Genomic DNA, 21,264 nt, shown 5'->3' with positions numbered 1-21,264 from the left:
GAAAAAGTCCTTTAAGTTACCATATTACTGCTGTTATGAATGATAATTTCATAATTACTTCTATTTATGTATATGTAGTTCTATAATTTGCCTAACAATAATTTTCATCTGAATAATTATACCTTAATTTGAATTTTTTTCTTATGAATAGAGGAAAATAATTATTTTTGAATGGGGAATAGTGGGGTATTTTACCATTTTTGATAAGAGATTATTGGTTAAAAATTTTGGATACCCTCAGCATATACAGTTGGGGTAGTCCTCAGCATATATGGGTGGGGTAGTCTCTATAGAAGTATTAAATGAGTTTGTAATTTTCCACAGACTTTATTTTCTAAATACTGTACCATGTACCAACTGTGTAAACAACCGTTGAGTGTAAAATAAAGGTAGTGGAAAAGTACAAACTCATTCAACATGGACATCAAACAATTCCACGAAGTGAAGCCTGAAAGTGTAAAGTATATGTATACGAGGGGGGACCCAAAAGTAATAGGAATTGGGCTACGGTGGGGAGCAAGAGTGGGGAAGCCTTTGTTCGGCCGAGCATACGTCAGGCTCATGCCACCTGCATCAGTATGCGCAGCACCGTTGCTGTGACTGGATCAGTCTGTCCGTGAGAGCTGTTTCAGTGAAACAACTTTTTCATTTCCTCGAAAAAGTGATGGTGGATTATCAAGAGCAACGCGCTGCAATGAAATTTTGTTTCCTGTTGGGGAAATCGGCTGTGGAAACTATTGTAATGCTCAAGACTGCTTATGGGGAAGCTACCCTAAGCAAAATCAGAGTCTTTGAGTGTTTTACACGTTTTAAAAATAGTGAAATGTCAACTGAAGACCAACCCCGTTCAGGCTGCCCTTCAACATCAAGAACTGGCAAAAACGTCGACAAAATCAATGCCCTCATTCGTGAAGATCATCGCATAACCATTGATCAACTCTGTGAGATGTCTGAAGTGTTATGGAGTTCAATTCAGAGGATTCTAGAGCAGATCTTTGGCACGCAGGCAACTGGTTCTTCCATCATGACAACGCGCCGGCTCATACCGCCCTCTCTGTGATGCAGTTTTTGACAATAAATGGCATGACATCGATTTTCCACTCCACCCTTTACTCACCAGATTTAGCTCCCTGTGACTTCTTTTTGTTCCCCAGACTCAAAAGGGACATGAAAGGAAAGCGTTTTGACACTGTGGAGGAGGTAAAACAAAAATCACTAGAAGGCCTAAAGGACATCCCGATAAATGAATTTCAGAAATGTTTCAAACAATGGAAGCATCATTTGGAGAAGTTCATTATGGTCAATTAGGAATACTTTGAAGGTAAACAAAATTTAATGTAAATATATTAAGAACTAAAGAATCTATAACAACATTCCTGTTATTTTTGGGTCCCCCCTCGTAGAAGTATTTTGAGTGATAATTAATTCATGTTTTTTTACATATTTCCTTGTATATTAATTTTTTTTGGTCTTGTTTCTTTATTTGGTGGATCTCATGCTAGTGATATCCATTTTCTGATTGATTGTGGTCAAGGCATGCATGTGTTTCAGTGCATCCCTTCTTCAATGTTGCTCTTTGCCCCTTGTAAGATAAGAAAGAAAATTATTGTTCATGTAATCAATGAATAAACATACAAGGATAAATAGCAGAATGTATGAGGTTTCGGTTGGGATCCCTGGGGGAAGCTACTATCATTAAATAAGTGCAGAAACAGAAAAAAGTACAAATAAAAATACAAAATAAATGAATAAAGAATTCTTTTAGCAGGTCATAAACAATAATTTTAGGTTGCTAAATGATATTCAACCTGTGTTGCAGGAATTATCTTATATGCCAAGAAGCATTGTAAAAAAAAATCATTTTGCCATTTTGGGGTCTCCCCTGGCAAGGTTGCATGCCCCACCCCACTTACCTTTTTCTAGTGGTGGTTTCCTTAGTGACAGCTGATTTTTGAAAGATTCCAGTCAAATAGCTGTGGGATTTTCCTTACTTCTGATTTTAATTGTATTATTTATTTCCAGTCTTGCACCTTGTCGTACATTTTGCACTTAATTTAGTGATAAATTTTCCACCCACACCCAACTGTAAAGGTATGTTTGTAAAGGGTATTCAGAATAATTTCTCAGCTAGATGGCCTTAAATATAGGAGAAGGATTGTTAAGGGGCTGATATGGTATTTCCCATAAATTTGCATCCATCATTATTTTATCTAAGTAAATTTTCAGAAAATACTCATGATAGTGTCCTTAATTGATGCACATAGATTTCGTTACTTCTGGGGATGAAATAGTGTAACACTATTACTTTTGGTGTTTTAAAATTTAGATCAATCTTTTTTTTTAGATTTTTCAGCTGAGAGTATGGTTGCCAAGTCATCATCTGGGGAAGAATTCCCCTCCCAAGACTTTCCAACAGAAATATACAGAATAACACTATTTCGCCCTTTTATTCAATTTTATCTTGATGACCATCCTGATTACAACCCGGGTGAGACTGTGTTTAAAAAGAAATGTAAGGTAAGTTTGCTGAAATAAATATATCTGGCTGCCATTCAGCGTATTTTTTGTTATTTTTTACCTCTCTGTAAAGGAAGAACAAAGCCCAGTTATGTTTTATTGTGAGTTTAGTGGAAACAGTTAAGTAATTAAATGTAGTTATAAATTAGATATCCCACGAAATTGGTGTAACCAAAAATCTACTTTGTGTTAACTATAATCATGGCTGAAAAATTTGCAAAATATTTATGCTAAAATTCCCTCTGAGATGATTAACTTTTAGAATGTTATTGCTTTCTATAAAAAAGGAAAATTAGGGCCTCACTAAAATAAATATGAAACCATTTGCACACATTCATCTTATTATTAAAAATAATATATTGTTTTTCTTTGTATGAAGTGGGGTGATTTGCTTAGATATTTTTTAGATAAAAGATGCAAATAAATTTCAGAATGTTCTAAAATGTGCCAGCGGTAAAGTTTTGCCCTTCCCTAAGTTAGAGATATTTGGTCTCTCTTCTGCATGAAATGTGCTCAAGATAGACACAGCCAACAGACCATTTGGAATGGGATCACTCAGTAATCTGCAACATTTTGTTTTGTTCAAGAGTGTTATCTAACATACAAGAAAAGATTTGAATGAAAGCAGTTTGAATCAACTGCTATGGTAGAATATAAGTTCTGTCATTCTTGTGGCCCAAATTTAATTTAAGGCATTGTCTTGGTATTTATAAACACTTGAAATAATTTCTGTGTTGGAATTACTGTTAATGGTCCTTGCTGCTTCATTGGAATTTATATTGGTATGTATTCCATAGAGCTGATATGGAAATAGCTCAAGATAGTGCCAAAAGTCTAAATATTAACATATACATTTTTGGGACTAAATACTCAGTCTGGCACATTGCAGTCTGGCGCATAGCATGAATATCTGGCAATCTTTCTCACTTGAAATAAATAATTATTTGCCTTGGAGATCCTTTGCTTGTGTTTTGCATACTGTACCATGGCTTAGTAGATGATTTTCTCGTCCTTGATATCTCAACATGTGATTTGATGTAACACTTTCTCACCATCAGTGGAATATACGTATGACTTGTACTTCTGCATGCATATATTTGGTTTTTGTGAGGAATATATATGCATGTTCAGTTATCACATGCAGATGGATACTCAATTTCTTACTCTTGAGAAGAGGGTAACTATTATTTGTCATCATCCCAATACTTCAAAGTGTCATTGGTTTCAACTAACTTGTAGAAGCTGACGCCTATTTAACTTCAAAGTGAAATTATGTTGAATAGAAATGATATGTGCTCTGGGGAATTTCCTGTTTTTCAAAATTTATATGAAGTAACTAACCTAATTCACCATCAATTTAAAGTAAGTTGGAACCTTATGTTGATAGAGAAGTTACATCGAATGAATAATATTATAGGATGTATTATAATATCTTCATGATAATACCTCTTAGTGTGCACCCACTAATTTTTCATGAATGCTGTTTGAAATAATGAATATTCAGTTTTGCTTTGGATAAGTTGTTATATTTTCTATGCTATGGTATTTATGATAATATCATTTGCTGTATTTTCAAATTTACAGGGTTCATTTTCAAATAAGAAAGTTACTAATTTTGAGGATATGCCAAGTGTTAGTTTTCAATCTAAGTACATAGATGCCAAAATAGTAGCACCAATGTATCCATATAGTATGATGGAATCTTGGAAGAATGTGCAACAAATTCCCCCAAGTGTGATGGATATAATGTACAGTTGTGGAACCGGAGAGGTAAGAAACAAATAGGGTGACAAATTTTTATCTTATGAATAGTTATAATAAATTGGTTTAATAGAAAAAGTATTTTAAAATGATGATTTATATTTTTTCAAATTTGTTTTTGGAATATTTTTCATCTTGCAACTTTTAAAAATTCTAAAAGAGTGAGTCAATAGGTTCTAACTTTTATCAAATTAGCATGATACATCTATTTTTAGGGTTGAATTTTGATGATTTATCTAATGACTTACCACAGGCCTCAGGTTTTATCTTGTTTAAGCCCTTGGACCCCCCAGAGCTAGGGTGCAACTATAGTTGTAAATACGAGGGTCATCCGGAAAGTAGTACCCGTTCGTGAAATAAAGACACAAAAGTAAATATTAACAAACATAAAAAATTTTATTTGAAAGAGGATACTTTAAACTACTTCTCAACATAATCTCCAAGCAAATTAAGGCATTTGTCATAACGTGTGACAAGTTTCTGTATTCCTGCTGCATAGTCCTTCGCCGCCAGCTCATTGAGATACGCGAGGGACCCATCTTGCACAAATTTTTGCATAATGCAGATGGTGTTTAGCAATTTCATGAACAATTGTTCGAGAAACATTGGGAAAATGCTCACAGATGTCATCAATTGTGACGCGCCGATCGTTCCTCACGAATTCGTCAACTGAGCTCACCAGTTGGTCTGTAATGACAGACGGTCTCTCCGAACGCTCATCGTCGTGTGTGTTCCCCCTCCCCATGTTGAAGTTGCGACACCACCGCCGAACAGACGACTCGTCCATTACATTGTCTCCATACACCTCCTTTAATTGGCGATGAATATCACATGGGCGAACGTTTCTTGCATTGAGGAATTTAATCACTGCTCTCACTTCACAACTGGCGGCGTTCTCAATTTTTTTAAACATTGTAAACAATCACAGAAACAACACAGGCAATGCTAGCGTCACGCAACTTGGCTCAGAGAAGGCAGACAAGCCACTGAAGCTATCTGACCTCGTCCAGCGGCTACTCGCGTCGTCAGCACTTCATGCGGCACGAACGGGTACTACTTTCCGGATGAACCTCGTACTTTGGCATTGTCATTTTATTGTTTATGTTCTGGCTTATTGTGTATTGTGGTTGGATAGTTTCTAGATTAGAAGATGGAGACAGGACTCAATTTTATTAACTTTGCTACGGTGTTCATGTTTCAAAATTTTCCTAACAATCTCAGCATGTAAAATTCCAATACTTAGATACCTAAAAGTATGATAACTTGGTAAGAACTCTTTTGAGAGTTAAGTTAGAATGTATGTTTCCCCTTTTTTATGTCTCCATAAGTACTTATATACATTTCATTGTACTTTCACATGGACATCAGACATTTTCCCATGCACAGTTAACAATCGATTATCCATGCTAATTGATACTTAATAAAGCACAGATAATAGACAGGCATGGATAACCAAAATATGCAGAAAATATGGTTGTGATATAAACAGAGATTCTCCTTTTTTATTCTTTGTGATTAATTTGTATACTAAAGCAATAGAAAGTCCATTTTTTCCATTTTTGATTAGGGTTCAATTATAGTCTTACAATAACACAGAATTATCATCAAGTGATTAGCAGAATGTATTTTCCTCATAAAGCTCATGTAGGCAGGAGAAAACTAGTTATGAATATTGAAAAAGGATTGATGATACAGATTCATATTTGTCATATGGTACCAATTATAGTAATGCAGTGTAGATAGTTGATGACATTTTTTGCATAATAAAGCTTTGTTCACCTTAAAGGAGGTTATGGAATATCAGAGCTAATGGCTGTGAGGGAAATCATAATTGTAAAGTAAGGATAGTACAACGTTTAAATTTAAACATTCAATCCTATAGACAACTTTTGATTTTGTGAAATTAAAAACTTGTAAGAAAGCCCACATATTTCAAACTTGTGTTGTCAGCAGTGATAATACATTTTTCCAAACTTGTGTTCAAACATATTATTAGTAAATTTTTTGTGCAAAGTTTAATAGTATTTTGTGCTAATAGTTTTAAATTGCCCCTGAAGAAAAATCCGTAAAAAGAAAGCCATAAGGAAAATTAATCTTAAATAACAGTAGAAATTAAAAGTAAAATCATTGAAAATCTGGAGCAAGGTGTGGGCGTAGCAAATCTAGTACCTACATCAACAATTGGACTTTACTTCAAGTACACGGACAATACTTGGGAGATTTAATGAACGAGGTGGGGAAAAATCACTTTCTCCATCTTACAAATTATATTCTCGTTAATGATGTCGCATTGTAATTGCTTTTCATTAAACCATATGAGAATCAACCTTTCAACATTGTTGAGAATTGACATAATGCAACAAAGTGGGGTTTATATTGTGGTGACTGCAAAGTCATTTACATTTGAACTGACAGGGAGGACATTCAAGATTAGGATTAAAGAATACCGATCATGTTTCACAAAGAAAGACAGCAGATCCTTATTTGCCAAACACCTATTGGAAAAGAATCATACCAGTAAATTCACAGCAGACATTCTTTGCACAGAAATGAAAGGACACAGGTTAAATGCTTTGGAGGACTTGGAAATTTGGCAAACCCTTCAGTCTAACAGTTTTGAGGTGGTCAACAGAACAATATACCTCTGCCGTTCCCCCCTCCTAAAATTCCTAAAAGACTCCAATATCTTTCTGCACCAACCGCACCCCTACCAAGGCATTGATGACCAACAACCATCCCTTAATGAAGGTCAAACCATTGTAGACAAACACCCTCCTAATTAAATGTGGAACACTATGTGTGTTTTTTCCACTGCTATTTCTAAGAACGGTGGAGTGTAACATTGTGTTCTTCATTCAAGAAACATAAACTTCCACAAATTTGAGCCAGAAAACTTCCAATACATAGCCCCCCCCTCCCATTGCCTACTAATAGGCTGCTGCACCTGCACTCAACTTACCCCCTCTCCCTTACTCTGCCTACCTTCCTTCCCTCTCCGAGCCAGGCTATATAAGTTGAAAAATGTTTGATGTATGTCACGTGATGATGATGCGCATCATCAAAACTATGGTCGTGAAATATTAAATCTTTATATGGAAGTGCAAAGTTTCTTTCTTTACCCTCATCATGAAGGAATTCCGCAAAGTTAAACCTGAATCTGTTATGTTTAGGGTTTAGATAGAAGGGACTATATGGTCTCAATCTTGCCCCAATCATGACATTAAATAAATAGGTAAAATCCTCCTTTGATAAATGAAAAATTAAAATCCTCCTGAAGTTTCATAGTTTGCAAACCTCATAATAAATGGTAGAAGTTAATATTTGCGAGTCAAAAATTCTGCTATTGAAGATCGTTTCTCCATTTTTCTACCTTCCGAAATTAATTAATTCTACTGGTTTCTACTATTTATGGCTACTTAGGGAGCAATCTGCTGATTGCATGCTTTATGCTTTTGCTACATATTTGGAGTGTTTGCCTTCCCTGGGCTAGGTTATTTCTTGGAAAAAGACTGCGGGAAGCCTTTTTTAATCTATTTAAATTGGCTGAATCTTGTTTAGTTTTTTCTTTTTTTATCCTTTGAAGGAAAAGGTTTAAGAATGACGAAGATATTATCACATGTTCAGTAACCAGAATGTATAGGGTGCATGAAGTTAAAAAACGACTGGCAGTGATGAAAATTAATCATTTATCTTTGAGAGAAAATTGGTTTTTTTTTGTAATTTGCAGTTAACTTACAGAATAATTTTGTTAAGATTTAATCCATTCATGATTCTTATTTTTTTGTCATGATGTAAAATTTTCACATGTAAGTTGGATGAATTATTAATGAATGTTTTGCATTGCTCTGAACAGGTTACAGATATAGCATGCCATGTTATTCTTGAAGGTCGTCAAACCACAGCATTTGTCCTGAATGGAATAAATTATATTCAGAAAAGATTTATTTTGCCAGAATATTGGCATCAAAAAGATTTGGTAACTTTGGAGAGATTTATTCAGTGTGGTGAGTTACATTTTAAAAATATTGTTTGGTTTTTCTAATAGTTATCAAATTATTACCAGCCCCTTACAATTCTATATGTGTAACAAATTTATTATTATTACGGGCAGTAATCATTTTACTAAGGTAGATATTGAAATCCCCTTGGACTAAACTCTGCTGATACACATCCAAGCCAAACATGCCATGATACTAAATGCCCTTAAACCTCATGTTACTGAAAATAATTTCTTAAAACAACATACCTTCTACCTCATTTCATTCCATCCAAAATACTCATTCCTTTCCCCTATCTACCATACTTATCCAGCATTCTCTCTTTTGGCGAGTTTACTATCAATCAATATACCCTTTACCCACTTATGCCTACTAGGTTCTCACAACAATTTCCTCACTTCTCTGCGCCCATATCTCAAAAGCCTCCAACCTAAAAAAACCTTCTTTCCTAAATGACTAAATACCAGAGCCATATAAAACTGAAGAGGATCGAGATGTTGCAGTGGCTAACGTACAGGCTTCCCACCGAGAGGGACCAGGTTCAAATCCTGTAGACAACAAATATTTTTCAGTGGTATCCCAATGCCTACTTGAGGTGCTTTGTGGAGAGCACTATGAGTGAGTACGATGTCCATGGGATGGGACATTAAACTGTGCACCCCTTGGTCCCTTTCGACAAGAGTAGGCTAATGCCGATGCCGGGTTACTCTCCACCCTTCCTTTCCCATCCATCCCTAATGGCGCAAATGACCTTAGCTGTCAGTCGCCTCTCATGAAAACTACTAACTACTATCATATGAAACTGAATGTCTTTTGGAAGTTTTAACCTATCTTTATGCATATTCTTAGCCATCAGCTCCTTAGTTTTTACAAAAGTATGTTTTTGTATGCTTATGTTTCTGTATATGTATATGTTCTTAATGACTGGTCCATTTTCATGTAAAATGCTGCCTAAATGGATGAACTGTTCTACCTAATCTAATTTATTCAATCCAATTTTAATACTTAATTTCACCTTATTACTTATGAAAAACATTATTACCTTAGTTTTCGTATTTTTAATTCCCGTCCAATATCTGTCATACTGGTTCTGTGATGCCCTCGGCAATCAATGTAATAACATAACTATCTGACTGTCTAAAGCTTGCTTGACAGCAAAAAATATGCTCACCTGCCTATCTGACAGACTTCATGAGTCTGTTCCATATGCTTACATTTCTTTCTCTAGCCCTTTGCATGTCTCTTTTATCATTTTCTGCAGAAATATTGAAAATCATGAGGTAATAACAATTAGTACTAGTAGTGGATAACCCTGTCTTTCGGCCATGCTTATAATGGATCATGTTAAATCTCTCTCTGATACATATACCTGAACAGACATAAAGGTGTCAAAAAGGTTGTCCCCACCTTTCCAATATACCTCTATAATCTGCAATAGCTTCAGTAATCATGCCCACTTGACTCAATTGAAAGCCTAATAAAAATCCACAAAGCAAACAATTACATCCTGATTATATTTTTTAATGCTTTCAATCATTTACCTCATTACTGTTCCGGCATGATGAAGATCCTTCTTGTGTCTAACCCAATATGATCTTACTCTAATTAATCATTTGCCCTCTTATTCATCCTTTATTGATAATCATAAGTTGTAATTCTGCTGCATATGAAATCAAGCTTAAATATTATCATCCTTCAATAACTTCATTACCTTGAAATGTTTGTGTAATTGTTTCTTTCATGTGGTTACTCCAACAGTTATGTATAAGATAGGACATATTATGGTGCTTGGTATAGTTGAGGCCTCTCTGCTGGTGTACTTGTGTGTTCACCCCTAAGCAGGTGCCCCTTCTAATGTTTGGCACTTAAAACAATCCATGAGAGTCCTGCATGATAAATCTTCTGAAATGGTACATGGTCAGTCAATGAGAGTTTTTTAATTTCCTCCTACCTTATGTGGGAACATCCCCAAATTCCCCTGACCTGTGTCTTCAATAGGTTTCAACCCCCCCCTTCTCCCAAGAATTGCCATATTTGTAGAAATCTTCTTTTTATAAAAATTTAAAATTCATCAATTTATATGAATTTTGAGTTTTTAATCTGGTTTAGATACAGCTTGAATTGGAAAAATGTATGATGTATATTTGTGATAATAAATATTTTTCTTTCAGAGAGTCTTCGGATAGCTGCAACCAAAGTGAAGTTGGATATTATATTAGGAATTATATTTTCTTTCTTCAAGACTAGTAATCGAAGAGAGCATTTAAGAATCATTTCATTGATTCCTCTAGCTAGATCTGATCAAGGTAATTGGTTTTAATAATTCTTGTATTTACTTCAATCATTTGCTTTGTAGTGAAAGTTTATACATTTTATGCCTACTTTGGTTATCACTTATTGTCGAAAGTAATTATATTAAAAAAATTACATCATGGTCAATGTTAACTATTAGGTCAAGTGTTTTAAGAATGGCATGATATGTTATTGATTATTAGTTTTGTGCCCTGGCTAATGTAGAGGGTAGAGTACATGCCAGGAAACTAAGAGATGTTTTTATCCATTCCATAAATAGATATTATTTCAGTGATATTTTCTGTTCAGCATTGTGGTAAGTACATACATGTAATTATCTTAAACTCAATCCACTCATGCTGCTTATGGCTAGATAAAAGATTTTAATGAAAAATTTTGTAAAAAACCATGAACACAGTAATCAGCCTAAAGGTTGGTTTGGTAGGTGATGGTAGAGTTCACCCAGCCCAGCAGCGTGTGAAATTCACTCATCAGAGTAGGGGAGCCAGTTTTTTTTCTGTGCCAGTTATGGTTTTCCAGGAAGATCTGGTACCCAAAAAATCACATAGCTTAAGTGGAGCTGCATGTGCCCAGAGAGGCTTGTCTGGGAATCGAACCTGGGCCCTCTTGTCAGTAGTCCAACACTCTACCCCTGGAATACCGCAACCCATTTGTCGTGTCGCTGGCGTCCGGGGTTGGCTGTGCGACCCGCCCCGAAACGCGCGAGCGAGTGAGCATTCTGCCCAGGCAAGGGCTGGGGTCGCTGGAGAAAATAAACCTCCCTGCCGTTCCGTTGATTACCCCGAAGGGCGTTTATTCCGTCCAGTACAGGGTTACAGTCAAGGGGACCCTCTCCCAGGGAGAAGGTCGAGTGTCGTTTGCCTGAAGGGCGCGTGGAGTCCGGTGCAGCTACAGCAGCTGGATGGCGGCCGGGGTCCTGTCCGGCTTCTGGCTGGTCGCGGGAGCCCAACGGTCCGGCGAGCCAAATAGGGGCAGTCTCGGCACCTCTGCGTAGGGCGTCCTTGGAGAGTCCAGGGGCCGGAGGCGGTACTGCAGGGTGGGCGGCGTCAGGAGACTCAGCACCGGCCACGGAGGAAGGGCGGCCTCGGCCAACCAGGTCCGGTAGTCCTCGAGGGTCGGCGATGATCCCGGGGTGGTCGTCGGAGGTGCTGGTGGCAGAGTGTCGGAGCGGCGGGGCGGCATCGCGGCGGGTCGGTCCTCCGTGCGGCGTCGAGCTCGGTTGGCACTGGGAGGCGGCGCGGTGGACGCGGCATTCGTCCGGTTGCTTTGGTCCTGGACTCAGGGCGAGCGAAACCTGGGGGCGAGGATTTCCTCGCTGCGCCACCAGGTAGCGGGGGGGGGGGGGGAGAGGGAGAGTGCACCTGAGGGCGAGGATATTCTCACTGCGCCGACAGGTAGCTTGGGAGAGCGAGGATCTGTTCACTGCGCTGTTTCTCCCTTGGGACTCCCACCCCGTTCTGTCTGTTCGAGTCTCAGGCCCCTCCTTATATACCTGCCCTGGCCCGGGCGGTAGCCAATGGGCGAGCGCTGAGGGGACTCCGGGGGAGGGGAGACCATGTGACATTGTGACGTATCGCTCACATGCCCTGGCGGTAGCCAATGGGCGAGCGCTGAGGGGACTCCGGGGGAGGGGAGACCACGTGACTGACTCTCCCCCTTTCGCATCGGAGCGGGGGTGGAGGGGAAGCTTCTCCGCTGCCGGGAGATTTGAATTTTCTTCGCTCTGCGGAGCGGGCTTTGGCCACAGTAGGCGCACATCACATTTAATAATAATTATATATTACCAAATAAATAAAGCAATTCATTTTCCATTTATGGATGCCTATTATATGCATGCCATTTACAATTTTCCTAAGTTTACTACATCATGATTTTTCTGAATGAAATTAATGCTTGAAGTATGTATTTAAAAAATGGTAGCCTTGATATGGTTATATCATGCATATAAATGGTCAAAAATTATTTAATGCAGATATATGGCCATTTATTGACTACCAATATGGAATTACTCAACATTACTTTAGAAACAATCTTCAATTGGATATTATTTCGGTCCTTGTTTTCTGTGTTTAAAGTTTTTTTGTTACATGTACCAAGCCAAAGGCTTTCTATTTGTTACTTATATGTATATGGAACTTTGAAATATGGTGACTGCCATGAGACTTCCGAAAGGATACCTACCTTGCACAAATGATATTAATAAGATGAGCATCATCAAAGGCTATCAATCTTAGTTTTGATTTGTGGCAGCTTTCCATCTTTTAAATCTTGCCCACCTATATTTCCTTTTCTTCATATACATTTCCTTATGTTTATGTGTGTCTGTTTACTCTCATTCAACTAGAAATTTTACTTTTTATCCATTTCTTCAAATGGGTTGGTTTTCTTGCCCAGTATCTTTTTTGGTTGGAAGATTGACATGGGCCGCTGAATAAGTCCAAATGAAAAAATAGATAACTAATTATTTTGTTGAATTTTTTAAAATTTTTCAATGTAATCTCCTTTTCCCTAAATAGACATTTACCGGTTAAATGGGGAAATAAAAAGTCACTGGGGACCCAATCTGGCGAATACAGTGGATGCTGTACTAATTTGAACATCATTCCATAGTTTTCATCATCAAAACTGCAACTTACAGCTCTTACTGAAATGGCACATTCATTGTCTTGATAAAAGATAATTTTTTTCTTTGCCAAATGAGTATTTTTTTCTTGATTTCTTGACTCAACTGGAGCATTAACAATGCAATACATAATGCATTTATCATTTGTCCTTTTCCTACTCATTCACACCCGCACATCTCTGTGTGTAGACCTGAGTATCACTCCCATAGCAGTACCCAACCAAACATGCAAAAATAGAGAAATGAAAATTATAATTAAAACATACAATAAGCATGATTACACTCACTTTTTTTAAGCTTCATTGTTGAGTCCCAAACACATGCACACTCGTGGTTTACAGGGAATCATAATTTGGCAGTAACCAGTCACTTTCAAAGAATAATAAAAATACAGAGGGCACAAAATACAGAATACCAGGAAAAGGAACAGCAAAAAACCTGGCACCAGAAGTTTTGCATACCTATCTGGTAGAGGTGTCAAGATTGACTCCAAAGGAAGTCTTGAGTTATGCAGAGGTTAAAAAAATGGGAAGGGAGGGGATGGGGGTTCACTAGCCACTTAGGATGGTGCAAGGAGGTGAGGTGATGATCATAGTGAGCTGATCATTTTGCTAGGTCATTAAGTGAAGGTAAGTAAGAAGTTTTGTTTATTGGTAAGTTTTTAATGGTGGTTGAAGAGGGAGGCCAGGTGGGGTAGTCGGTGAGGTAGGCAGGAAAACAAAGGCGTAAAAATGTTTCTTTCCACACCAATATCCTATCCCCACTCACACACATGTCAGCTTACTACAGTTCCTTATCATTGAAAAACAACAAGGGGACTGCATTCAGTTTTCATTGAGACATTAGAAACCCACATATGTCAGCAACATAAAACTATAGCATCTTCCAGATAACCTGAAAGGAACCGTATACACCTAAAAAAAAATGGATTCATAAAATTTCCTGACCAGGAAAAAATGGCCTTCTACAGACTAGGAGATTTAAAAAACTTTTATGCTTTAATATCTGCATAGACATAAATTCAGCATTACGTTTGACAAGCTGAACGTAAGACATGCCCTTAATTATTTACTTGGCAAGCATGAAAGTATTTCCATTTTTTAATAATGAAGAACTGTAACATACCTCATTGAGGCTTTGAAAATTGATATATATTCATTTCCATTGCTGTAGGTACATTTCTCAACATATGTGGTAATTTTATAAGAACATAAATTACTGGTGCCAAGATCCTCATTTCAGTTCTTCAAATTTTCTCTGAAAAACAGGATGATATCTTTGTTCAAGTGACATTAGTAGTGAATATTTTAACATGAAAATTATTTTACCCCTATTATTCACATTTTTCATTTCGGTGCATAACATCTGTACTTAACATTGTATAATTATCTTTAACCTAAGTCAAGATGGAAGTGTACATCAGATTGTTTTAATTGCATAATTCAAGGAATAAAAACAACGTTGACGATAAATATTTCCCCTTTGCAGATCACACCATGATAGATGCATGCTTGGAAGGATTAACAATGAAATATTTCCTAACTCAGCACATTGAGGGATACCACGTATCTGTTGCATCATTAAAAGTTCTTCTTCTAAAAGCAGATGCAAGTAAAGGAGATCTAAGACAAACTTTAATACTATCAGGACCGGAAGACGGAAAGGTGAAGGAGACTGACGAATCACCCACACCTTATTTATTAAAAGCTACATTACAGAAGAAGATTAAGTCAACTTCAGTGAAAACAGCAACCAAACTGATGAATCCATTAGTTGCCTTCCAGATAAATCACGCACATTTGTGTGTGGATCAGCTACTTATTGATTGGCTTTCTCCAATTGCTACAGAAAATAAAACTGTTCCTTTTGATAACAATATATCAGAGTTAAAAAAAAGTCATGTTCCATCATTTAACAGAAGAGCTGCTTCAGAAGAAGCACCTGCAACCAATCTTTCAGCTTCTGAGGCTCCAATTCGATACCGCAGAGCTTCCACTTCATCCTCCTCAAGAACCATTCCACCAGCACCCCCTGAGTCAGTCCACAGTAGTTCTGAGAGAGGACTGAGTAATAGTAGGTCGTTCAGTGGGGGTCCTGCTGTGTTTAGTTCAACTTCTGCTTTGGCTGAAGTTGAAGAGGATGATCTGAAGGATGACATCTTGGAAGACCACCAAGAGAATCACGAATTAGATAAACCTAAGCAAACATTCCTTGAAACAGTATTAGAAATATTTAAAACTTGGTCTTGTGCAACTGTTGTTGGTAAGATGAAACAGTGGACAGCATTTGTACCTGCTGTCATTGGTGATGGGTGCATTTCTTCTGAAGGAGCTGAAAGCATTCCACAGACTGTGACTGATGCAGTTTCATCAGGAAAAGCTCTTGGTGCCTTAGTGATTGAATTGCCATCTTTGTCTCTACATAGTGCAGGAGTCCAGGGGGACATTTTTCTTCAGAGCTGTTTTTCAAATTTCCCCATGAAGGCAGCGTTCTACAATCTAGAGAAAAGCATTAGTAAGTGAAATCTATTTTTATATTATATGGAAGTTATTTTAGATTTAATTTCATGAAATGGAATGTCATAAAGCATATTAGTGGGCAGTATAGACTACAAAATCATTTCATGAAAGAGCACCTCCTATTTGCATTGTTGGAAAGTGATTTCTTACTGATGTGGGTGCTTCCTGAGATGTTTTCTGTATGTGCATTGAGTTTGGTGTGCTCAGGGTTGAATCATGGCTTTTGAAAGATGGATTGAAACGTGATTAAATCATCAAAAGGTATGGGTATATTTGCTGTACGTTTTCCCTGAAACACTCCCTAAAAATGAAATGCCAGTTCTGAAAAATGAAACAATTAATGATATTGAGTGATAACTTACAAACAATTGATATTTCAAAATTGTTTTTTTCCCATTTTCATTAAATACTTTGTGTTTATTGGTGAAAAAACACTTGTAAGGTTAAAAACCATGCAATACTAGATTTGAATGAAATAAAGTATAGTTCATTTACTACCCTCTCAGGATAAATTTCATTGGAAATATAAAGTCCGAATCAACACTATTGGTGAATAAAAAGTTATTGAACTTATCAAAATTGAATGCCTATTTGGATAAGTTTCCTGTTCACTTCTGAATCCTAGTTTTCAAGTACCGTATTTTCTGGCCCACTGGTTCCTGATTCTTCACGTTTAAGTTTATGAAAAATACTTGAAAAGACAGAAAATGATCAAATTATTTGAACGTTAAGTTAGTACGAAGAATGTATTAGCATAGGGCTGAAATTCGAAGACATTATTTTGTGGCCATACCTCATGTGAGATAAAACTATGTGTGGTACATTGTTTTAATTTATGATTTATTTGGAAATGTTTTTAGAAAGTACTTTCAAAGATATATAACCCTTTTTGCTTACTATTGACTCATGACAGTAATATTCTGGAAATGTGTAATCAAGGCAATCATTTTCTACGTCTGATGTAGGGAAAAAATACTTAAGCAAGTATTTTTCTGACAAATCGGCTTGTGCTTCTAGGTCGAAATACCCAAACCCATATATCCCCACTCATGAGAGACAGACTGATTTTAGAGCACATTTTGGAGTAAAAAAGGTGTATCTTATGGCCTTGGAAATATGGTAATACTAAAGTATGGGAACTAAATTCAGGGATGCTCTGCCAGTCTTCTAAAAATATTTTTGGAAAAAATGTGGGCCAATAGTCAAAATAGTGATTATATATATTGTATAAATTGTTGGAAAAGGTTTCATTTCAATGTTTATTGTGCACAAAGATACTGAATAAGATGTGTAATGTAATAAATTTTGGTTTGTGCAATGCAAAAAACTAATGGCTTCGTAAAAATATTGAAAAATTTATAATTTTTTTAAAATGGAAATGCATGATCATGTCAAACATGGAGTTGAGGATAATCTGTAACTCTTACGGTATATTTTTTCTGTTTTAGGTGTTAACTTTCCTTGGAGCCTATCAATGAACAACTTGATGATAAATACATTGCATCCAACAATGAGCATATCGCTTCTTAAACCTGTGACTACTATATTGACCTTGGGAGTGACTGCATCTACTTTGCCTGTGGTATTTACTCCAGGGGGAGGTCTGAATCTATGCATCCATGTGGACACTTCTGCCCTTATGTTCTCTGTTTCAGAGATTCAGGTATTGAAAGATGTTGAATTGTCTTATTTTTTTAATATTTTGGCCCAAATTAGAGTTTGAGAGATTTACATCGCATTATAACCCAATATTGGGGGCACAAATTTAAAGGGGCTCAGGGTTTTTCCAGCATACAAACTGAAATGAAATATCATTGCTTTTGTGGAATTGGTTTACTTTCATATTTTATGGGGAAAATACATAATTTATAGTAGTTTGCATTGTTATGATAAAAACAAATTTGCACTTTTCCACAGATTTATTTGTAACATCCAATGCATTTCAGTTCATGGAACCATCTTTAGGTACAAGACAAGATTCAAATTATTTATACCTGTTTGAGGAAGGGGGGAAAGAAAAGAGTGAGGAGTAAGGTAGGCAGGGGCAAATAGGGAAAAATGGAAAACCTGAAGAAACAGAGAAACTAAAGAAATGGAGAGGTTTCTCTTTATCTTTGGGTTTTCCATATTTCCCCTCTTTGTCCCTGCCTACCTTACACCTCATTCTTTTCTCCCCCACCCCCTTCCTCAAACAGGTGTAAATATGAAGTACCATAATTTGAATCTTGCCTTGTTCCTGAAGATGGTTCAATGAACTGAAACATGTTATGTGTTACAAATTAGTCTGTAGAAAAGTGCAAACTTCTTTTTCTTATGATGACGAACTTCCACTACATCTCACCTGAATCTGTTGGAAGTTTTCATGGTAGATTAAACATAATCATAAGTTTGTCTAAATACTTCATTTTAATGCCTGTGGTCATATAAATTAGAATTAATTTTGACAAAAGGGTAAATTCTGGCTCTTGTTACAAATAAGTTGAATTGCCCTGTTGCCCTGATATTCTCATTATTGTGCTTTTAGGCTGTTATGATGTATCCTAGAGTGAGCATATCTTCTGACACCTTTCGCACAAAGCATTCCAGCTCAGGCTGTCAATGGGCTTAATAATACTAGTTGGTGTTACTTGGCCTTAGTTCACTCAACACAACACACACTAGACACAAAAAGTCCTCTCCAAAAACAAAAAAGACAGCATTTTATAACATACTTTTTAAATAACATAATTAGTTCTCCCGAGGACAAATTGTCTTAATGCAACAAAACAGAATTTTTAAACCTAATTGCTCGGACTGTAGCACTGTTTGCATTGGACAGACAGGGAGAACATTTGAAATAAGGAAAAAAGGGCACTAGTCATGCTTCACAAAAAAGGATAATAGATCTAAATTTGCCAAATACCTTTTGGAAAAAAAATCATACCAGCAACTTCACACCAAATATTCTGCATGCAGAAAGGAAAGAGCACAAGTTGAATGCTTTGGAGGAGTTGGAAATTTGGCAATTTATTCGGTCAAACAGATATGAGGTCATTAACAAAATTCAGTAAAACCCTGTGTTTACACTTTTCTAGAAACCCCAGAAAAAGTGTAAATGTAACCTGTGGACCCTACAAATAAATAATATAATATATCAATCATAGGAAAGAATGAAAATACCTGAATCATTTCTGTATTATTTGTTATTAGGAGCCATTGAAATTCTGTAACAATTAACATGATTGAGTGTGATATTTTTAACTGTTTGAACTTCTTCAGCCTATTGGTATCATGCATTTTGTTTTCAATTTCCTGCAGCTCATCAAGCATTCGCTTGCTGCCATTACCACAAGATAGGCAATTTCTTGTAGTGGGAATAGCACTCACTGTGTCTTAGTAAGAAGCTAGAGGAACCTCTTATCCTCTTATGTTCTCTTCATCATCACCTGCATCCAGGTGTTCATCAAAAAATGTCACCAACACTCTTTACCTCTGTTGTCATAACTCAAGAATCTAATTTGGCAAACTCCGAGAATACACAGTTTGCCTGAAGTAGATTACAGTCATTATCTGTATTACCATCATCACAAGTAACTTCAACTGAAATTTCTTCATCACAGTCATAATATCTTGCCTTACTAAAACAGTTATACTGATATATTGTAGATTCCCTTAACTTCGCTTAAACTCCTTAATATTCATTCCTCAAAATTTCAATTTATCTGCATAATGGATATTCTCCCATAGGTGTTCTTACAATGTATATATCAGGTAACTAACTCCAAGTTGTAAAATGTATTCATTTCATTGCAGAAATCTTTTCCTGGTAGACTGAGATAACAAGTTTAAGTAGATCACATATCAGTCACTAGTAACACTCTTTACTGCGTGCCTTGTTAAAATTCATCCATAAAACCATTTTACAATACTGCTCTCTTGTCTTTGTAAAGTGTATATTTAGGGAACGAAGTCAAAAAAGTTTTTATAATGGTTGATCTGCATGAGTAACTGTTTAAGAATGCAAAATATTTTTCAATCCAGTACATTGTGATGCAATAGCGGGAGAATTGAAAATGAAATCCTGTTAATGTGTGGCTCCGCATTAGTTGGAAAAATAGGAAATTTTATGGGACATGATAAAAATGTTGTAAACTGTGGGAAAATGTAACTTCCAATATTGCAAATATAGGGCTTGACTATATTGTACACTCATTTCCTCCTCCTAAGTTTCTTCGAATGCATCCAAAATTTATCCTCATCAACTTTTTCCCCATCCCAACCACAGGTGGTGGAGAGGGATCAATGACCATCCTTAAATGTGACTCAGGCCATTTTGGGTCACAATTAACCCCTCCCCGAACTCACTAATAGGTGGCTGAATAAATACCCTTATTATCGCCTTCCTAATTCCATATATTGTATTACCCAATGGTAATGTACAGCATCAAAACCATGGTCATGTGAAATAAATATAATATGTGGAATAGCAAATTTTCTCTCTCTACACTCATCTGATGAACTTCAACAATGTGACCAAGAAAAGTAATTCCCATATCATTCTCAGTTCCACATTTTCCTAACTGAGTGGCCACCCTGTTCAAGTGAGAGTCAGAACATGCATATCCCAAACCACTGGTGTACATAACTAACTTTACAGACACTAAAATAAATATTAAAAAAATGTTGTGAGACTCGCCTGAATTTCAGGACCAGGAGGCACCAGAATGTGAGTTTCAATACTCCTTGAATTCAGAACCCCATCCCCCAAGAACTGAAACCTTTTCCTCCCAATCATACAGTTGAGCTCTTTATGAACCTCCTATTCACAATCTATGATTCATCTTTCCTCAATTCTTGAAAATCCAAAAACAATCTTTCCACATCTGAATCATTTGCTTTAAAAATCTCAACTATGTCAACATTGTCATCTCTTAAGCAGATAAAGGCTTTACAGTTGTGTTACTTAGCATCACAAATTATAGTAAGGATATCTTTTGTATTTAGCAGTGGTTGTTACATTCAAATTAAAGGGTTCCACCTTGGGAAGTAGGGTTAACCCTCCTTATATTAACCTCCACCTTGAAAAGAATATACTCTCCCACCATACCCCGAAACCCTTACTTCGGCTAAGATATCCAAATGATATTTTCTCATTTGGCAAGTTGGAATGGACTACCTTAAAGCTTTTTCTCTCTTCTCTAATTACAATATCATTAGTTCCTTTCACCTCTGTCATTTCCTTCGCCCAAGTCACCTTCTTAGACGTCAAAGTCACCCTCTTCATCTGCAGATTCCACTCTTCAGTTCAAATTAAATCCTCAAACAACTGCATCTTCACTTTAATAGCTGTCATCCTTTGCACATTAAACAATCAATCCTGTGTTATCTTTCTATCAGAGACCACTGCACCCGCAACAACTGTGATTCTCTAAATTAATTTCTTTCAAGGCATTTTGGTGTGGTTATCCAGTCCCCCTCCTGCACAAAAAATTCTAAAACTTAATTACAACCTCTATAATGTCCCATTTTAGGTAACAAAGCACTTTAAATTTGC

At 36.6% G+C, this 21,264-nt stretch overlaps 1 protein-coding gene across 1 annotated transcript in view; it reads left to right on the top strand.

The window, feature by feature from the left end:
• LOC139691026 (intermembrane lipid transfer protein VPS13B-like) overlaps window positions 1–21,264 on the top strand; it is a 131,958-nt gene that overhangs the window by 22,956 nt on the left and 87,738 nt on the right. The window contains exons 13-18 of the mRNA XM_071588744.1: window positions 2,345–2,517; window positions 4,102–4,287; window positions 8,132–8,282; window positions 10,448–10,582; window positions 14,701–15,726; window positions 17,180–17,394. Coding sequence (XP_071444845.1) covers window positions 2,345–2,517; window positions 4,102–4,287; window positions 8,132–8,282; window positions 10,448–10,582; window positions 14,701–15,726; window positions 17,180–17,394 — 1,886 coding nt within the window. The remainder of the gene's footprint in view (window positions 1–2,344; window positions 2,518–4,101; window positions 4,288–8,131; window positions 8,283–10,447; window positions 10,583–14,700; window positions 15,727–17,179; window positions 17,395–21,264) is intronic.

This window comes from Hetaerina americana, unplaced genomic scaffold, assembly GCF_022747635.1.
Source record: "Hetaerina americana unplaced genomic scaffold, ioHetAmer1.1.p SCAF_3, whole genome shotgun sequence".
NCBI lineage: Eukaryota > Metazoa > Arthropoda > Insecta > Odonata > Calopterygidae > Hetaerina > Hetaerina americana.
Note: the sequence above shows the minus strand (reverse complement) of the source record. Positions and strands in the feature narration are given on the sequence as shown.